This window comes from Symphodus melops (genome assembly GCF_947650265.1).
Source record: "Symphodus melops genome assembly, chromosome: 14".
Classification (NCBI taxonomy): domain Eukaryota; kingdom Metazoa; phylum Chordata; class Actinopteri; order Labriformes; family Labridae; genus Symphodus; species Symphodus melops.
In genome coordinates this window covers 18,437,857-18,452,554 of record NC_136704.1, presented here as the reverse complement: position 1 = coordinate 18,452,554, position 14,698 = coordinate 18,437,857, and the positions used below count along the sequence as shown (strand labels likewise).

Sequence of the window (14,698 nt, the reverse complement as noted above, 5' to 3'; positions counted from 1 at the left end):
AAGAGTGAGACACTCAGTAAGTAAAAAAGGAAAAAGTTTGCTTGCAGGAAGTAATCTCGGTGTGTGTGCTGTAGGTTGTGTGTGTAATAAATGTGTGTAGTGCTTCACTCTGTTTCTGAGGCCTCTGGGTTCAGTGCCCACTCTATCCTCTTCCTAAAAATCTTCACAGTCACAGAAACAAACGAACCCTCACACAGCAGCCTCCTCCCTTTATCACCTGACCTGTCAGTCACAGTGCTGCCACACAGTAGCCCGTCCCTCTCTCTCTTTTTCCAGAAACATAGAGGACGGAGGCGGAGCTCTGCCGCCAGCAACGGTTTCCCCGGCAATGCTAATCTGTTCCTCGGTAACACCAATCTCCCTGATTTGGTGCAGCAAAGCACCTCCCCTTTGGTCTCCCCTGGTGACGCCTCTGGGGCCCAAGTAGGTGGAGCTGCACCTAAAAGTTGGCCCCTAAAACCCTCCACACCTGACCCTGACAGACTAGCACCCTGTCACCTGTTCACCCTGTCACCCTGCTACACCCCACCTGCCCACCAACCTGCCACCAACCTGATCCCTTTATCAGGGCGGGAAATTACAAAACAGCCACCAAACCACCACCAGCTGAACTGGTTATTAATTTATAGAAAGCAGTACATTTTGTGAGTATAAGTGGGAGCAGAAAATAAAATATGGAGAAAAAAGAGCAACAGGTTTTATATGCATACCATTTGGAAAACTCCATCCAGGGTGAAGATTTTCAGAAACTGAGTTTTTAGTGTTGAAAGAATTTTTTTTTAAATCTGCATGCTCATATCAGCTTTAGCAGTCCATTTCATGTGGACGTAGATGTTTTTGAGAATTTAGTGTGGGGTGAGGATTATATTTTAAAACACGTTAGGACTAGGCCTAAGGTCCCCTTGCAAGAGCCTGCCACATCTCTAAATTGGAGCATAATTTAGGAAATGAACATCATGCTGTTTTGAAGAGGACTTGAAACTAGAGAGATGCACAATAGTCTCATTCGGAAAATGTTTACTCTAGGTTGGACAGTTTTCTTGAAACAATTATGATTCTCGTTTCAGCCTGTAAAAAATATAAAGAATACAGACTCTTTTTAACACCTTTTCAATTTCATTGTTGGAACTTTCAAGCTGTGAGAAAGATAAGATATTCCTATATTCATCTCACAACGGAGAACATGTATATAATGGTTACAAATGTATCTTTTGCTTCTTATTAGTGAATACATGTAAAATGTAACTTTTCTGTTACACTCTGTCTCATCTTAGTTTTACCTTTTTGCATCACAGAGCTAGATTTATAAAAATGAAGTTCAAAGCATGAAAATCAAAAACAACATGTGGCCCCTTTAATTTCCTGCCCTGCTGTACTTTCTGGCTCCTGTGTGTTTCCTTCAGATGGAAGGAATTTATTCTTTCCCTTCTTCTTCTTTTTTTCTTCCCGTTTGACCCCCTCTCTCTTTCTTAGTTTTCCAGCATTTATATCCACAAAGTCTTTGAGCAGATAAAACAAGTGGCTGACAAAGTAAAGGAAACACAAATGATTAAACATTGCAATCTGATCTCAGCTGCTCTTAAAAAGATGCAGTTATGAAACATCGGATAAGAGATAAAGAGTTGGTCATTTTTTCACTTTAGTTTTTTTGGTTGTGTATCTAACCAAAAATTTGGTCATGAAGTGTTCATCATCCACAAGATGTTTACTCCGTGAGCCTCGTTTTTTACATTTAAACTGTTGAAAAAATGCAGAATAAATCAACAACGTTTGGTGGACCAAAGTAAACTGATTTGGTGTCAGTTTTCTTTCGGTATGTCTTTTGGTTTTCATGGTTTATGAAGCCTGAGCAAGTGGGTGCAAGGAGTTATAATAAAACATACTCATGGAAGCAGCTTCAAGTTAAATGTGGGTCTCTTCTATGTTTTTAGGGAGTTTATGGGGGCTTTAAGTTATGCTAACTCTGACTTAGCTTAAATCAGGCAACTGCATTATTACAAATGTTCTGGCAAGTTTTATTATATAATTAAAAATGGCAGTAAAGGAGCTTTAGCGGCAAGACACTAGTCGGCTGGCAATGTTTTAATGTCTGCCATAAAGTTGACTGTCTAATAAGCGTGAATTTTTGGTCAAATATGAGACTCAAGTTGGCTGAAAGGGAGTTTGGTATGACACTGAACCTCTAAGAAGTCTTCACCCACATCCAAAACAACTTAAAGAAATCTCTATTCACAGTCAGGATCTGGGAGGAATCAACAAAGAAACTTGTGTCACAGACCAAAAAAGCTTCAACAACAGCACTGAGTTTCCTTTATTTTGACAGCTATCTGTTATCCCAAAGCTAGCTAACGATCAGACATAAAAGTGACTGACTGTTTCCTGTGTTTCTGTGATCTGCAGTACGGGATGGGAGGCAGTGGGGGCTCCAAGGCGTCCTTCACACCGTTCGTTGATCCGAGGGTGTACGGGACGTCCCCGACTGATGACGATGATAACATCTCTGCCTCAGGTAGGGTTAGACATGTACACAACACAACATGTATCTAGAATTCAGAATAAATTCTTCAGTGAAGCATTATGTTCATTTTGTAAATATTGGCCCCATCCAGAGTCAGACCAATTATAATTCTGTGTGTGGCTGACCTGTTGGCATGTCATAATTATTAACATTTTAGCAATCTGTATCAACCTTTTACATATTTTTATAATAGGTACATTGAACTGGAAAACTTGCTAATTATGTTTATTGTGTTATTTTGCTGCAGCGCTGTTTGCTGATGAGCTTTTAAAGCACGAGCAGGAACAGGCGAGACTCAACGAGGCCAGGAAGATCTCTGTGGTCAATGTGAACCCGACCAACATCCGACCGCACAGCGACACACCTGAGATCCGCAAATACAAGAAACGTTTCAACTCTGAGATCCTCTGTGCAGCTCTGTGGGGTGAGACAGTCACCAACACACCTTCACATAATAATCATTTATAATCTTCATTACTTTTATAACACAGGCTGTAAAAAAAAAAATGTATGCATTTGTACAGGAGTGAATCTCCTGGTGGGGACGGAGAACGGCCTGATGTTGTTAGATCGAAGCGGTCAGGGCAAAGTTTACAACTTGATTAATCGACGGCGCTTCCAGCAGATGGACGTCTTGGAGGGACTCAACGTCTTGGTCACCATCTCAGGTTGGTATACTGACAAAAAGGCAGATGTAGGAAGGGAGACTATGGAACTGCTTTATTCAAAATATCTAACTCTCATAATTGAAGTACTAGCTTCCGAACAGTACCTTTGATTACTAAGTCTGATGTTCTCTTTTATACAAAAATAAATGTATTTGAAGTTCACGGTCAGGGAGGCTTTACTCACAGCATGACTTTTAGAGAGAACCGCCTCCCATCACTTCTCTAACTTTCAAATAGACAGCTGCATGGAAGTGAAAAAAAACATGCATGGATGCAAATTAAACCATAATAGTTAAACCCATACATTAAAACAGAAGTGTATTTCTCTGATATTGTCTTAACCAGGGAAGAAGAACAAGCTGCGTGTTTACTACCTGTCCTGGCTGAGGAACAGGATATTACACAACGACCCTGAGGTGGAAAAGAAACAGGGCTGGATCACTGTTGGGGAGCTGGAGGGCTGCGTGCATTATAAAGTCGGTAAGAAAAACTGGGTTTTGTGGTTCATGAGGACGTGAACCTCTTTACACACCATTATGAGGACTCGCATCCCAATTAGGGCCCAAAAGCTGGTCCACGTAAAAATTAGCCATGACATGTTAGATTAAAGACTATTTGAAGAAGTGGAGGACACATTTATTTGTTTTTAATCTTTAATCTTTAATCAATTCCTGACTTTTTTAGACTTCTCTGCTTTCCTCCTGCAGTGAAGTACGAGAGGATTAAATTTTTGGTGATTGCTCTGAAGAACTCAGTGGAGATCTACGCGTGGGCGCCGAAACCTTACCACAAGTTTATGGCCTTCAAGGTAAGAGGAGTCATGACGCGATCAAGCTGTCAGAGAGGAATTAAAGTTGATCAAATACTTTTTTAATGTTGATGACACAGGCTCATTGAGATACAGACCACAAAATCATCTGCTGTGGCTACTGTCAGGAACTTTTGGTCAAGGGGGAACCTTTTATCTCTTGACTGAGTTTGTTCTGTATTTGTGTTTGTTGTCTTTTAACAACAAAACTCATCTTTCTTTATTTGAACATTTAAACATTCTCGTATTAAACAGTTTAGCTAGCCGTGTGAACATGTTCAAAGAGTTGGTGTATCGGCCAAGATTAAGCATTTTTTTCTGTCATTCAGGTGTTTATCGAATCTCTGTATCTTTACGTCTTTCAGTCGTTCACTGATCTGCAGCATCGCCCCCAGCTAGTGGACCTGACCGTGGAGGAGGGGCAGAGGTTGAAAGTCATTTACGGCTCCAGTGTCGGCTTCCATGTCATCGATGTCGACTCGGGCAACCCTTACGACATCTACATCCCCTCACATGTTAGTCTCAGTGTGTGTGTGTGTGTGTGTGTGTGTCTAAATGATTTAACAGATAACTGTTTCATCATTGAATGCATTCACTTGCATGTACTTGATTACTCGTGAATCATTTTCAGAAATCATGTTTTGTTTTAATAAATGTTATAAAATAGAGTTATGGAGTGGGAGAGTCGGTAGGAGTTAGTGGGTGAATGAAAATATTGTTTTAAGTAATTTGAGACACAGAAAATTGTTTAAGTTCAAAAGAAAACATATAAATTCATATTTACAGTTAAATGAATATTACTCATTTAGAAAGCCAAATAGTGAATTACACTTGGGATTTGGAATCAATAGATTATAACGCTGGCTGTGTGCTAGTTCATTTAAGGCACATTTTGGCACTATTTTTTTGATGGTGCAAAGAAGCATGCCACTAAGAGAATAATAAATAAACAAACAGTCAGGGTACTGATTGTGTGCATAAACTAGTGACTAACTCCCTGGATAGTTAGGAATAGATAAGCAAAGGAATAAATGAAAGATGTAATGATGTGAGTCAACCATGGACTGAATTTATGAAAAATAATGAAAACATATTGTAAGTCGTTCACTGATTTTGCGTACCTGCATGGGAAGTGCAGGGATGACTGATTGAAAAGAGAGGAATGTAAAGTGTGGAGTGGATGACTGAGTGAATAAATCAGTTAATGAGTGAGTGGATATGTGAGTCTGTGAATGGATGAAAGTAATGAATGAGTGAATGAACGACTGAGTGGGTGAATTTGTGTCCTGCTCTAACCCTGGTTTACTTACAGTAAGAGATGGACTCTGGAGGTAGACGGTAACCATAGCAACCGCCTCACAATGCTCTTGGCAGTCATGAATCACGCTGTGCTCATGTCTGTTTCCATGGCAATTGCGTGGCTAAGGAGTGGGAGACACCATTGTTGCAGCAGTTTCTCCTCTCTCAGGGTGGGGAAGGTCGGGTGGGATGGGGGGTTAGGAGTGGTCCAGACCCACATGTAGACTTAAGTCAGCTCCTAATCCCCTGCCCCCACCTCCCTCAAATCCCCCTCCCGTGTGTCGCCCCGGCAGATTCAGGGTCAGGTGACCCCTCACGCCATCGTGGTTCTGCCCAAGACGGACGGCATGGAGATGCTGCTGTGCTACGAGGACGAAGGCGTCTACGTCAACACCTACGGACGCATCACCAAAGACGTGGTGCTGCAGTGGGGCGAGATGCCCACCTCCGTCGGTACGTCAACCAATCAGCTCGCTTCTCCCTGACCCCCTGACCTTTATAAACGGTTAAAGCAGGTCATCTTTCACCCTCACACCTCCTCCGTTCAAAGCAACTCTCCTCCTCTCTCCTACTGCCTTTTGCTTTCAGTCACACCTCTAGACAAGAAGCCCAGATTTTAGTCTCACCTGTCTCATTAACTGCTTAAAGAAATACAACAAGGGTTTTGGGAGGTTGATCAGACTATTCAGCTTTATTTGGAAAAGTGATGAAAACATACAGTAGGGACTGAAGTCATCCATGTGAAAATGACTGAATTTCATTCATGCCAATACTTTCACTTTCACTCTCATATTTCTGAATGAGCAGTTTGTGGCACAACCTATACAGAACTTATTAAGTATTACTATAAACTAAAATTAAAGTCCAATCCAAGCTTTATAAGGCATTCCACATTTCATTTATGTAAGTAACTAATGTTGTCTTGATTATATTACTAATATTAATTATTGCTATGATCAACATTGTTGCTTTGGCTTACTTATTTTTTAAGAATTACAAACAAGGGTTCAAATTGCAATCTTTCTGAAGGCCAGCAGGAGGTGACTGAACTTGAATAGAAGCAGATGCCTAAATGTCATTTGATTTCTACCTTAGTAAATATGTCCCTATTAAACTTATTGTCTACATGCATTTCAAGTAGAAAATATCTGAATTACTCTAAGCTGTATTTACCTTACAAATGAAGTATTTCGTTGTCACAGAATCAATATGAATGTACAAAGAAGGAAAGAAGGATGACAGCTGATCTTGGTTACCACAATACAGAGCTAGATGCAGAGTGTACATCCCTGCAGATAATAACTCTGAACAGATGGCAACATTACCTGAGGCTGTCTAGTTATCATTGTCTCATGTTTAGCAGCTAACCGGATGCAGAAAGTCATCTTAACCAAGTTTTGTGTCAGGATTGCACAAAAAACAAACAAATAAAAAGAGTCATATTAGAGCAAAATCTGGTAATATTACTCAACTTGTCAGTCAGTCTTTGTAGTTTCAATGCCACCAGTAAGTTTTGTTTAGTGCACTGTTAGCCAGTTTTGCTCATCATGAGCAATTCATTACAATACATTATTTTTTGCTTTAATATCTTGATAAGAAATAGAAATGTACCCGGTCTTGTCAGGTGTGGCTTATGATCTTGATAATTTTGACTAGAAGTTAAGACACATCACTTGCCCAGATTTGTGTATTCATTTAAATTTCAATAATTTTAACCCCCAAACTGAAAAGTGTATTTCTTTAATGTCAAGTGTTGAACACCCATCTTCTGCATGAGTTGGCAACAACATATGTCACAGAGCATTACCTCTATCCTGTACCAAAATCCTAATACAGACGCACAGACACTGAACTTCTCTTTCTCTCACAGTTATTTAAAAGATTTATATATATATATATATATAATCTATTATCTATGCATTGGGGTAAATGCTTGTGTTGTTTGTCTGCTCTGTTGAGTTCTGTCCTCTCGTTTACTGTTCACTTCAAAACGTTTCAAAAACAAACTTCTCATTTGTTCTGACGTTCATCCCTGATTGCAGGAGAAGTAATTAGATATTTGTGAGGTACAGCAGGCTAAAAGTGAGATCAAAGATTAGCCTGGGTTGATAGCATAGCGCAGTGCATCTAAACTAATCTATTATTTACAAGCACACTTAGTCAAACCACATAAAGAGGAAACTTGAGCACATCAAGGATCACATTAAGTCGTCTGTTTTTCCATTTGGCTCTCACTCTCTGATTCTCAGATGTCAGTGTACGATACGTGGGTTGATTAAACATTAATGTTTGACTGTGTCATGAAGGGCTGCTGGTTTACTGTGTGTTCTGTGTGTGGACATCATCTCTTGTTGACATGTTTGTGTGTATTTTACTGTCAGACTAGAGTTTCTCACAGCCAAGCCTGGCCTCAGCCCCTCAGATCAAATGAAAAACCAAAGAAAACCTCCATCGTTGTACGTTTCAACCGCACACTGAATATCTGCTGGTTTATATCCCTTCACTGCAAAAAACTCTGATAGCCTTTCAGAGTACAAATAGAAGTCATCACACATTTCTATTACAGAGAAAGTAATGCCGACATTATCCTCATACTCCATCTTTAAGACGATCACCATGACAACCATGTTTAACAGAGGAATTAACACTTGCTAGGAGCTAGCGTTCAGATTTAAATAGTAATTTCTGCTCTCATGTGGTGCAACAATTTAAATGTAAGTAGTAAGTAAACTCCATCTTTGATTAAAAAATATTTTCAAACTAGGCTGCTTTTGAATCCACACCAATGATTGAGAGAAGATGAGAAGGAGATTGAATGTTTGAGGGTGTTGCCAAGCAACAGTAAACATTTTAGCCCCTTTTCCTTCTAACGTCTTCCATCTGTGGTGATGATTTGTCGGGTACCACTGTGTAGTCTGTCTTGTCTGTCGGTCAAGTCACAACAAAATGTCTCTGTGATCACCTATTCTGACACGCAGAGACCATTGTCATAGACAAAAAGATGGTGTAGTCTGACTTCTGCATAACGGCTATAATCGGCTTCTCCACAATCATTTTCTAATGAGTCTGTGAGCCATTTGAGGTTTAAGATTGAGTTCAACCTGGGCTGAAGATTTGGACTGACCAAGAGCACAAACCAGGGTCCTCTTCAGACGGTCAGGAGGCAGAGATGGGGTATAAATCAGCCCATAACGCCCATAGTCTGATCCTGACTTGGGACATATACGTCTTACTTTGAACAGGCAGCAGCCTCCCTTTTTCCATTTAATCGTCTTTGACAGGCTTTCAAAGGTGGCTTTAATATGCAAAGATGCTACCACTGTATATCTACACCTTTCCTCAAATTAAAATCGTCCCCTAAAGAACCATCAGGAGAAATTTCATATAAAAGCAACAAGAAACTCATCCTTTTTGACACTGTTGCTGTCTAATATTATTCTATGGCGCTCTCGCAAAACTCTTACCACAAGCATCATTTAACTCAAATACTAATATCAATGGATTACCCAGTGATCCTGTTCTTTCAGTCGCCTTCCCAACTCCAAACTCGTTCTCAGGTTTACAGCTCAGAGTTCGTGATCGTTAGAATCCGTCAGAAACTGCTGCAATAATCTCCTCCTGTAGGTGAGGCGTAGGATGCTTCAGTGTGTGACTTGCTTGGATGTGAGACTGGTGCTGAGTTTTCTCCTGTCCCAATCCCTGTGTGTTTGTGATGCTTGCTTTGTCTGTATGTTTTTGTGTGTGTGTGTGTGTGTGTGTGTGTGTGCGTGTGCACGCGTGTGTGCGCGCGCGTGTGTGTGTATACCCTTTCCTGTGTCTGCAGCCTACATCCACTCCAACCAGATCATGGGCTGGGGAGAGAAGGCCATTGAGATCCGCTCCGTGGAGACGGGACACCTCGACGGAGTTTTCATGCACAAGCGAGCTCAGCGACTGAAGTTCCTGTCGGAGAGGAACGACAAGGTGAGTCCGTGATACCTAGACATTTGTGTAACTTTCACACGCGTACATATCCCTTTTTCTTTTTTTTTTCGAAACTCTATTTATCCCCGTGGGGCAATTAGCGCACCACGCGTTCGACCACAGGAGCAGCAAACTGCATACACCCTGACAGAGCAGGGGGAGCAATTCAGGGTTAAGTGTCTTGCCCAAGGACACATCGGACATGTTGCTCGCAGGAGCTGGGGATCGAACCCTTGACCTCCGGTTGAGAGACGATGACTCTACCAACTGAGCCGCCTTTTTGTTTACATATTCTTTAAATCAAAACTGGTTAAATCAACTACCTCAAAGGTTGATACATAAACCCTTTAACACACCACAGACGGGTGTTTGAGCTCACTGGTGTATCCTCTCCTCTGCAGGTTTTCTTCGCCTCTGTGCGTTCTGGAGGCAGCAGTCAAGTCTTCTTCATGACCCTAAACAGAAGCTCCATGATGAACTGGTAACCCTTCACCTCGACCCACAACCGTCTTCTTCTTCACTCTGAGCATCAGCTGACATAAGAAGGGAGGGACGGCGAAGGGACAGCTTGTTTGTGTGTGTTTAGGATGTGTGTGTGTTCCTGGAAGAAAACCACAAGCTCCTTGGGGAAAAAAACAAAAAAAGAACAAAAAAAAAACGTTTTAGTAACTAGAGGAAGAGTTAGACCACAGGAGTGTGTCCCATCTCTCAAAACCCTCAAACTACAGGGGACGCTGCAGGCCTCATTGATGGTTCCACTGCCTACTGAACAGAGAGGACACCATAATCAACAGTGGGCGATGCCTTCACCTTCCATGTGGATTTTTTGAGGGTTGTTGTAAAGCGTTTGGGTCCAAACTGGTCTAGCGGACACTGACATCACGCCAAGTAGCCTTTGACTTCCCCATTTGGTCGAATGGGAAGCTGTAGAGAAGTTCTCTGTGTAGCACATTGTTGATTCCTTACAGGGTGTTCACACTGCGAGTACAATTTGTCCGTCTTCTTTGCTTTTTGGGGGTAATGTCGGCATTTGGACTGCGTTTTTTGCAGCAACTCTGACTGATTGAAGTAAGTAAAGGGTTAAGGTGGCGTTCATAGCAGAAGACATTTTCAGATGGTCATTAACCCAAAACAGTTACGCAACAGTTTTTAAGATGTGCAAACCAAAATCCCTTACAGGCAATCAGAACATTCCTACTAACCTACTTTCTCTTTTATTTTGGCCTCTAAAAGTTTTTTGAAAGGTGACGAATCCTAAAACAGTTCAAGTCAACTTTAAAAAATGCAGTAAAGTTAAAGGGGCTCTATTAGACACATTTCTAGCTTTACTGTGTATATTTATGTGGGAATTACAATGATGTAGTTTTGCAAAAAAGTCCTTGTTTATTTCATAATGACTATTTCTGCAGTTCCGCTTCTGCCCAAAACAAACTGTTTTATCTACTGCCTCCTAAAGGTCCCCTCCGTAATAGCTCACTTTTTGGCCAGCAGTCTGGAATCAAGTCAAGAGCTTAGATTCATTCTAAAACCCTGAATGTGTTGTGACTCTTCGGGTGCAATAATACCTGAACGGTTTGGTCTGTTTGAAACAAACTCTGGCAAGCGTAGTCGGATAGTTTGTTTGGCTTGGTGTGATGTAAATACTCAAATGAACTCTAGTGTGGACCAAAGAACTGAACTCTGGTATAGGAGAAAACAGGGCTCTCAGTTCGTTCCAAGTGCATCGGAGTTCGATTTGCCTCAGGTGAGAATGCGATTCAAACCAAACAAGGGAAGTAAACCATTTGACAATTATTATTTACAGTCTATAGTTTAACCTGACACTGCTGACATAAATGTATCTCCATTTTATAGATCAAATTACTGCAAAACTGTGCAGCACTCCCAGATTCCATTCTTCCACTGTCCTTCTGTTTACTTCTTGGTCGTAGTGCAGCATTAGGCTGGATGACATTATTCACAGACCTGAGCCACAACCCCAACTAGTGGCAGATGGCTACAGTACACAACATTTAACTAGCTTTTATGTGCTTGACACTGTGCAGTGTGAAAGCAAACCAAATGATGCATGCACCAATGTTGCATCTCCACCCTGAAGTTGCCCCAAGTCCACCAAAGTATGTGAAAGCGACCACAGACTATCCAATGGCCAAGGTTGCCAGCCAGCCAAAAAGTGACGTACAAATAAAAATAATCAAACTGTATTATTTTTTCATATGTTGTCAACATACAAATTATTAAAATGATTAAAAAGTGTTAAAGTATTAAACAATTATATTGTTGTCAAGGTAAATATAAGAACTGATGGTTATGCTGTCTTAGTGCTCCAACGTCACTCAGACTGGAAACGCGTTTGATGACTTCACATGACTCATCATTTCAAATGTTGAACAACAAACTAATGATTGATAATAGTTAGTATGAAGTATACTGCCCGATGGCCGCTTGTAGTAACAACAAATCACTGCAGGTATTAAAAACCTATTTATTCATCTATCTTTATTTGTTTACACGTCTCCTTGGGCCCGTATACTATTGACAATAAGTTGACAATCATGAAAGAGAAATATTTTAATTGGTGTCCATCAGTGCAGACTGTAATTCAAGATCTCAGTGTTACTTTGTGGAGTCTCAATGAAGTCTGTAACTCATATTGTTAAAGAATCAAATTGAAACACACTTAAAGAATCAAAGGATCAAGCGAATGAAATGCTACAGCTTAAAGTAAAATTCAATTTGCAGAACTTGCAGAGCTTTTTTTTGTCTTCTATTGGGATCTTCGCAGTCTCCTCCTGCAAGTGCCCACATTAATATTACGCAGTCCTGTCAGACAGTTTGACAGCTCCAAAACTGTTTTTAAAGATATTTTTGGACATCTTTTGCCTTTATCTGTATAAAGTTTTCCAGGAAATAGGGAGTGGGGGAGGACTTGAAGCAAATGTCAGGTATCCCTTTTAAGTTTGAACAGAGAGCTTTATTAAAAAAATTAAAAAACTTATTTTGGGCATATAGGATTTTTAAACCTTTCTTAATTAAATGGCTATGTCATGTGACGTTATTGGATTCTATTCACAATTATGATACTCCTTTTTGTTTTTTTCATCTAAACGCATGTGATGAATGGATGTGTTTAGGCTAATATCTTGTAGCAAAAACGAACAGATGTCTTCTTTGCGCTGTCAGACATTTTTCCTCATGTAAAAAAAAAAAGAGGGCTACATCAGAATCCGTCCACTGTGTAAAACTGTTGCAGACATCTTGATTATTACTTTGTCAGTAGGAGGTGAATTGACCCTCTTGGACTTGACGGTGTTGCTCACAGTGTGAACACTCATTTTGACTGCTGCTTTTTGCTGAAAAACCTTCTGTGTCTGTTCCCCATTAGAAGAGAAAAATACAACACACAAGCAGCTGGAGTCACAAAGGAAATGAGACACACTTCTACACCTGTCATAGGAGATGCTGCACAGCTACAGCAGCTACTTTGTCCTGGTATTTTGCTAATAGGGAAAGGAAGCTTGTAGATATTGTATTATTGCTGCAACAGCAACACAAAAGCTACACATCATTTCTCACAAAAAAAGAACTTGGCGTAGAGTAGTTGCCAACTTCTGGAAGTTTCTTCACTGCCCTTTGTTCTCTCCAACTTTTTTCTGTCCCTACTGTTCTGTGTACACCGCAACTGTGTAAATACTCACTTTGATGTAAGGGCAGACTTTGCAAAAGCAGGTGTGAAGACTGAAGAAAAAATAAGCAACGGTCTGGCTTTTTTTTGTTGTTGCACCTCTTTGAAAAATATTTGTTAGTTTCTCTTAGATTGGTTTTTTTTTTTGTTGTTGTTTTTTCAGACCGCTTAGCAAAAGTTTGGTTTGGGTGAACACAAGTTTTTTCTCTGTAGTCTATCACTGTTTATTTAATTGTGCATTTTGCATGGTGACAAACATGTTTTACCTGACTTCACTTGTTATGAATTGTAAGTTTAAGGCAATACACTGAATGATCTATTTGTACTAGCTGGACAACAAAAGAAGAACTTTCTGCAGAAGCCCTAAAACAACTTTCTCGAACACACAGAGCTGTAAAATGAAAGTTAGCTATTATTAGCTTAGCACCTGATCTTCTTTCTCAAAAAGAACTGTCAGATAGTTCAAGTTTGTACACAGAACAATTTGAAAATGATCATTAAATACATCTTTTGTTGATGGTCACAACCAGACCGAGCAGGACGGGACTCCAGCACCACTTTGAGCAGCATTTTCTATTTTTGGCACTTTTTGATGATGATCCCTAAATGCAAGTGTTTGTGGAATATTGAACAGGCTGTGAGCGAGGGGAAATTTGTTCATTTTTACTTGATTTTTTTCTTGAAATTGGTCTTTAAGGATGCGACAGGTGTAAGTGAAGCTGCTTTGGAGGCCAGCTGAACCCTTTTAAATGTGCAGGATGTTAGCAGCAACAAACACCCTGTGAATAAAGGTCAGGAGGCAGGGTCTGTTTGAGAAAACATAGATTAAAGATATATATACTGTAAGAATTTTCGTTATATCATACTGATCATTTTAGAGAAAGACAAAAAAGTAATGTTCACTTGTTAAAGCTTAGTTGTCTTTCTACAGAATAAAGAACATAGCTATAAGAATTTCTAAAAAAAACAACAACAATGTTTTTATTGTGGTATTATTTGTATTTGTATTTCAATTTTTGTACGTATCAAGACTGTGAACGTATGTACGGCTGTCAGCCTGTGAGGGTGTGTGTGTAGGTGTGTGCACAGGTGTGCCACATGCATGTGAGTGGATGTTTTCACCTTGTCTAAATCACTGGAATCAGTCGAAAGACGACCTCAATCTGGTAACACACATCTGTGATGTTTGAAAATCTACAATAAATGTCCTCTCCTTGTACAGCCACAGAACCTGCTTCAGTGTATTTCTTTGTTCTTTGTTCTTTGTATTGAAACCGTTCTCTACAGAACGGCCAGATACACTAAAAAAAATCATAACTATGTTTTCTTTAGTCCTCAAGTGCTACACTCAGTTCTGCCACTCACATAGAGCTGGGATACGTGCATCCAGTTGCTGCTTCAGCTGGTCCCAGATGTGCTCTGTGGGGTTCAGGTCAGGGGACATTGCTGACCATACCATACCATACCATACCATACCACTCAGACTTCCTGAAGTCGAGCTGTAACAATTCTGGCCTGATGTGGTGGAGCATTATCATCCATTAACATAAAGTTGGGGGTGTGCTGGCAGAATTTGAGTCTATCGCCTCAATACAATTGCCTCCCTATCCCAAAACTTCCTGAGGTGAAACAAACACCTTATGTATGAAACCCACTGAGGACCTCACAATATCCCTAACTTATTGTGAGTAGTGTATTTATTTTTTGCTCTGTCAGACTTTTATTTTATGTGCAAATAAATTGAACTTCTCAAAAAT

At 40.3% G+C, this 14,698-nt stretch overlaps 1 protein-coding gene across 4 annotated transcripts in view; it reads left to right on the top strand.

The window, feature by feature from the left end:
- Positions 1-14,171, top strand: part of tnikb (TRAF2 and NCK interacting kinase b) — a 51,175-nt gene extending 37,004 nt beyond the window's left edge. For 3 of the 4 annotated variants that reach the window (XM_079361886.1, XM_079361888.1, XM_079361889.1), the window contains 10 exons: positions 277-423; positions 2,401-2,509; positions 2,766-2,942; positions 3,043-3,186; positions 3,532-3,666; positions 3,894-3,994; positions 4,360-4,509; positions 5,587-5,746; positions 9,117-9,256; positions 9,658-14,171. In XM_079361886.1, the coding sequence (XP_079218012.1) occupies positions 277-423; positions 2,401-2,509; positions 2,766-2,942; positions 3,043-3,186; positions 3,532-3,666; positions 3,894-3,994; positions 4,360-4,509; positions 5,587-5,746; positions 9,117-9,256; positions 9,658-9,741 (1,347 nt within the window). In that variant the 3' untranslated portion in view covers positions 9,742-14,171. The remainder of the gene's footprint in view (positions 1-276; positions 424-2,400; positions 2,510-2,765; positions 2,943-3,042; positions 3,187-3,531; positions 3,667-3,893; positions 3,995-4,359; positions 4,510-5,586; positions 5,747-9,116; positions 9,257-9,657) is intronic. The other variant, XM_079361887.1, reaches the window with a different exon arrangement.
- Positions 14,172-14,698: the final 527 nt, after the last annotated feature.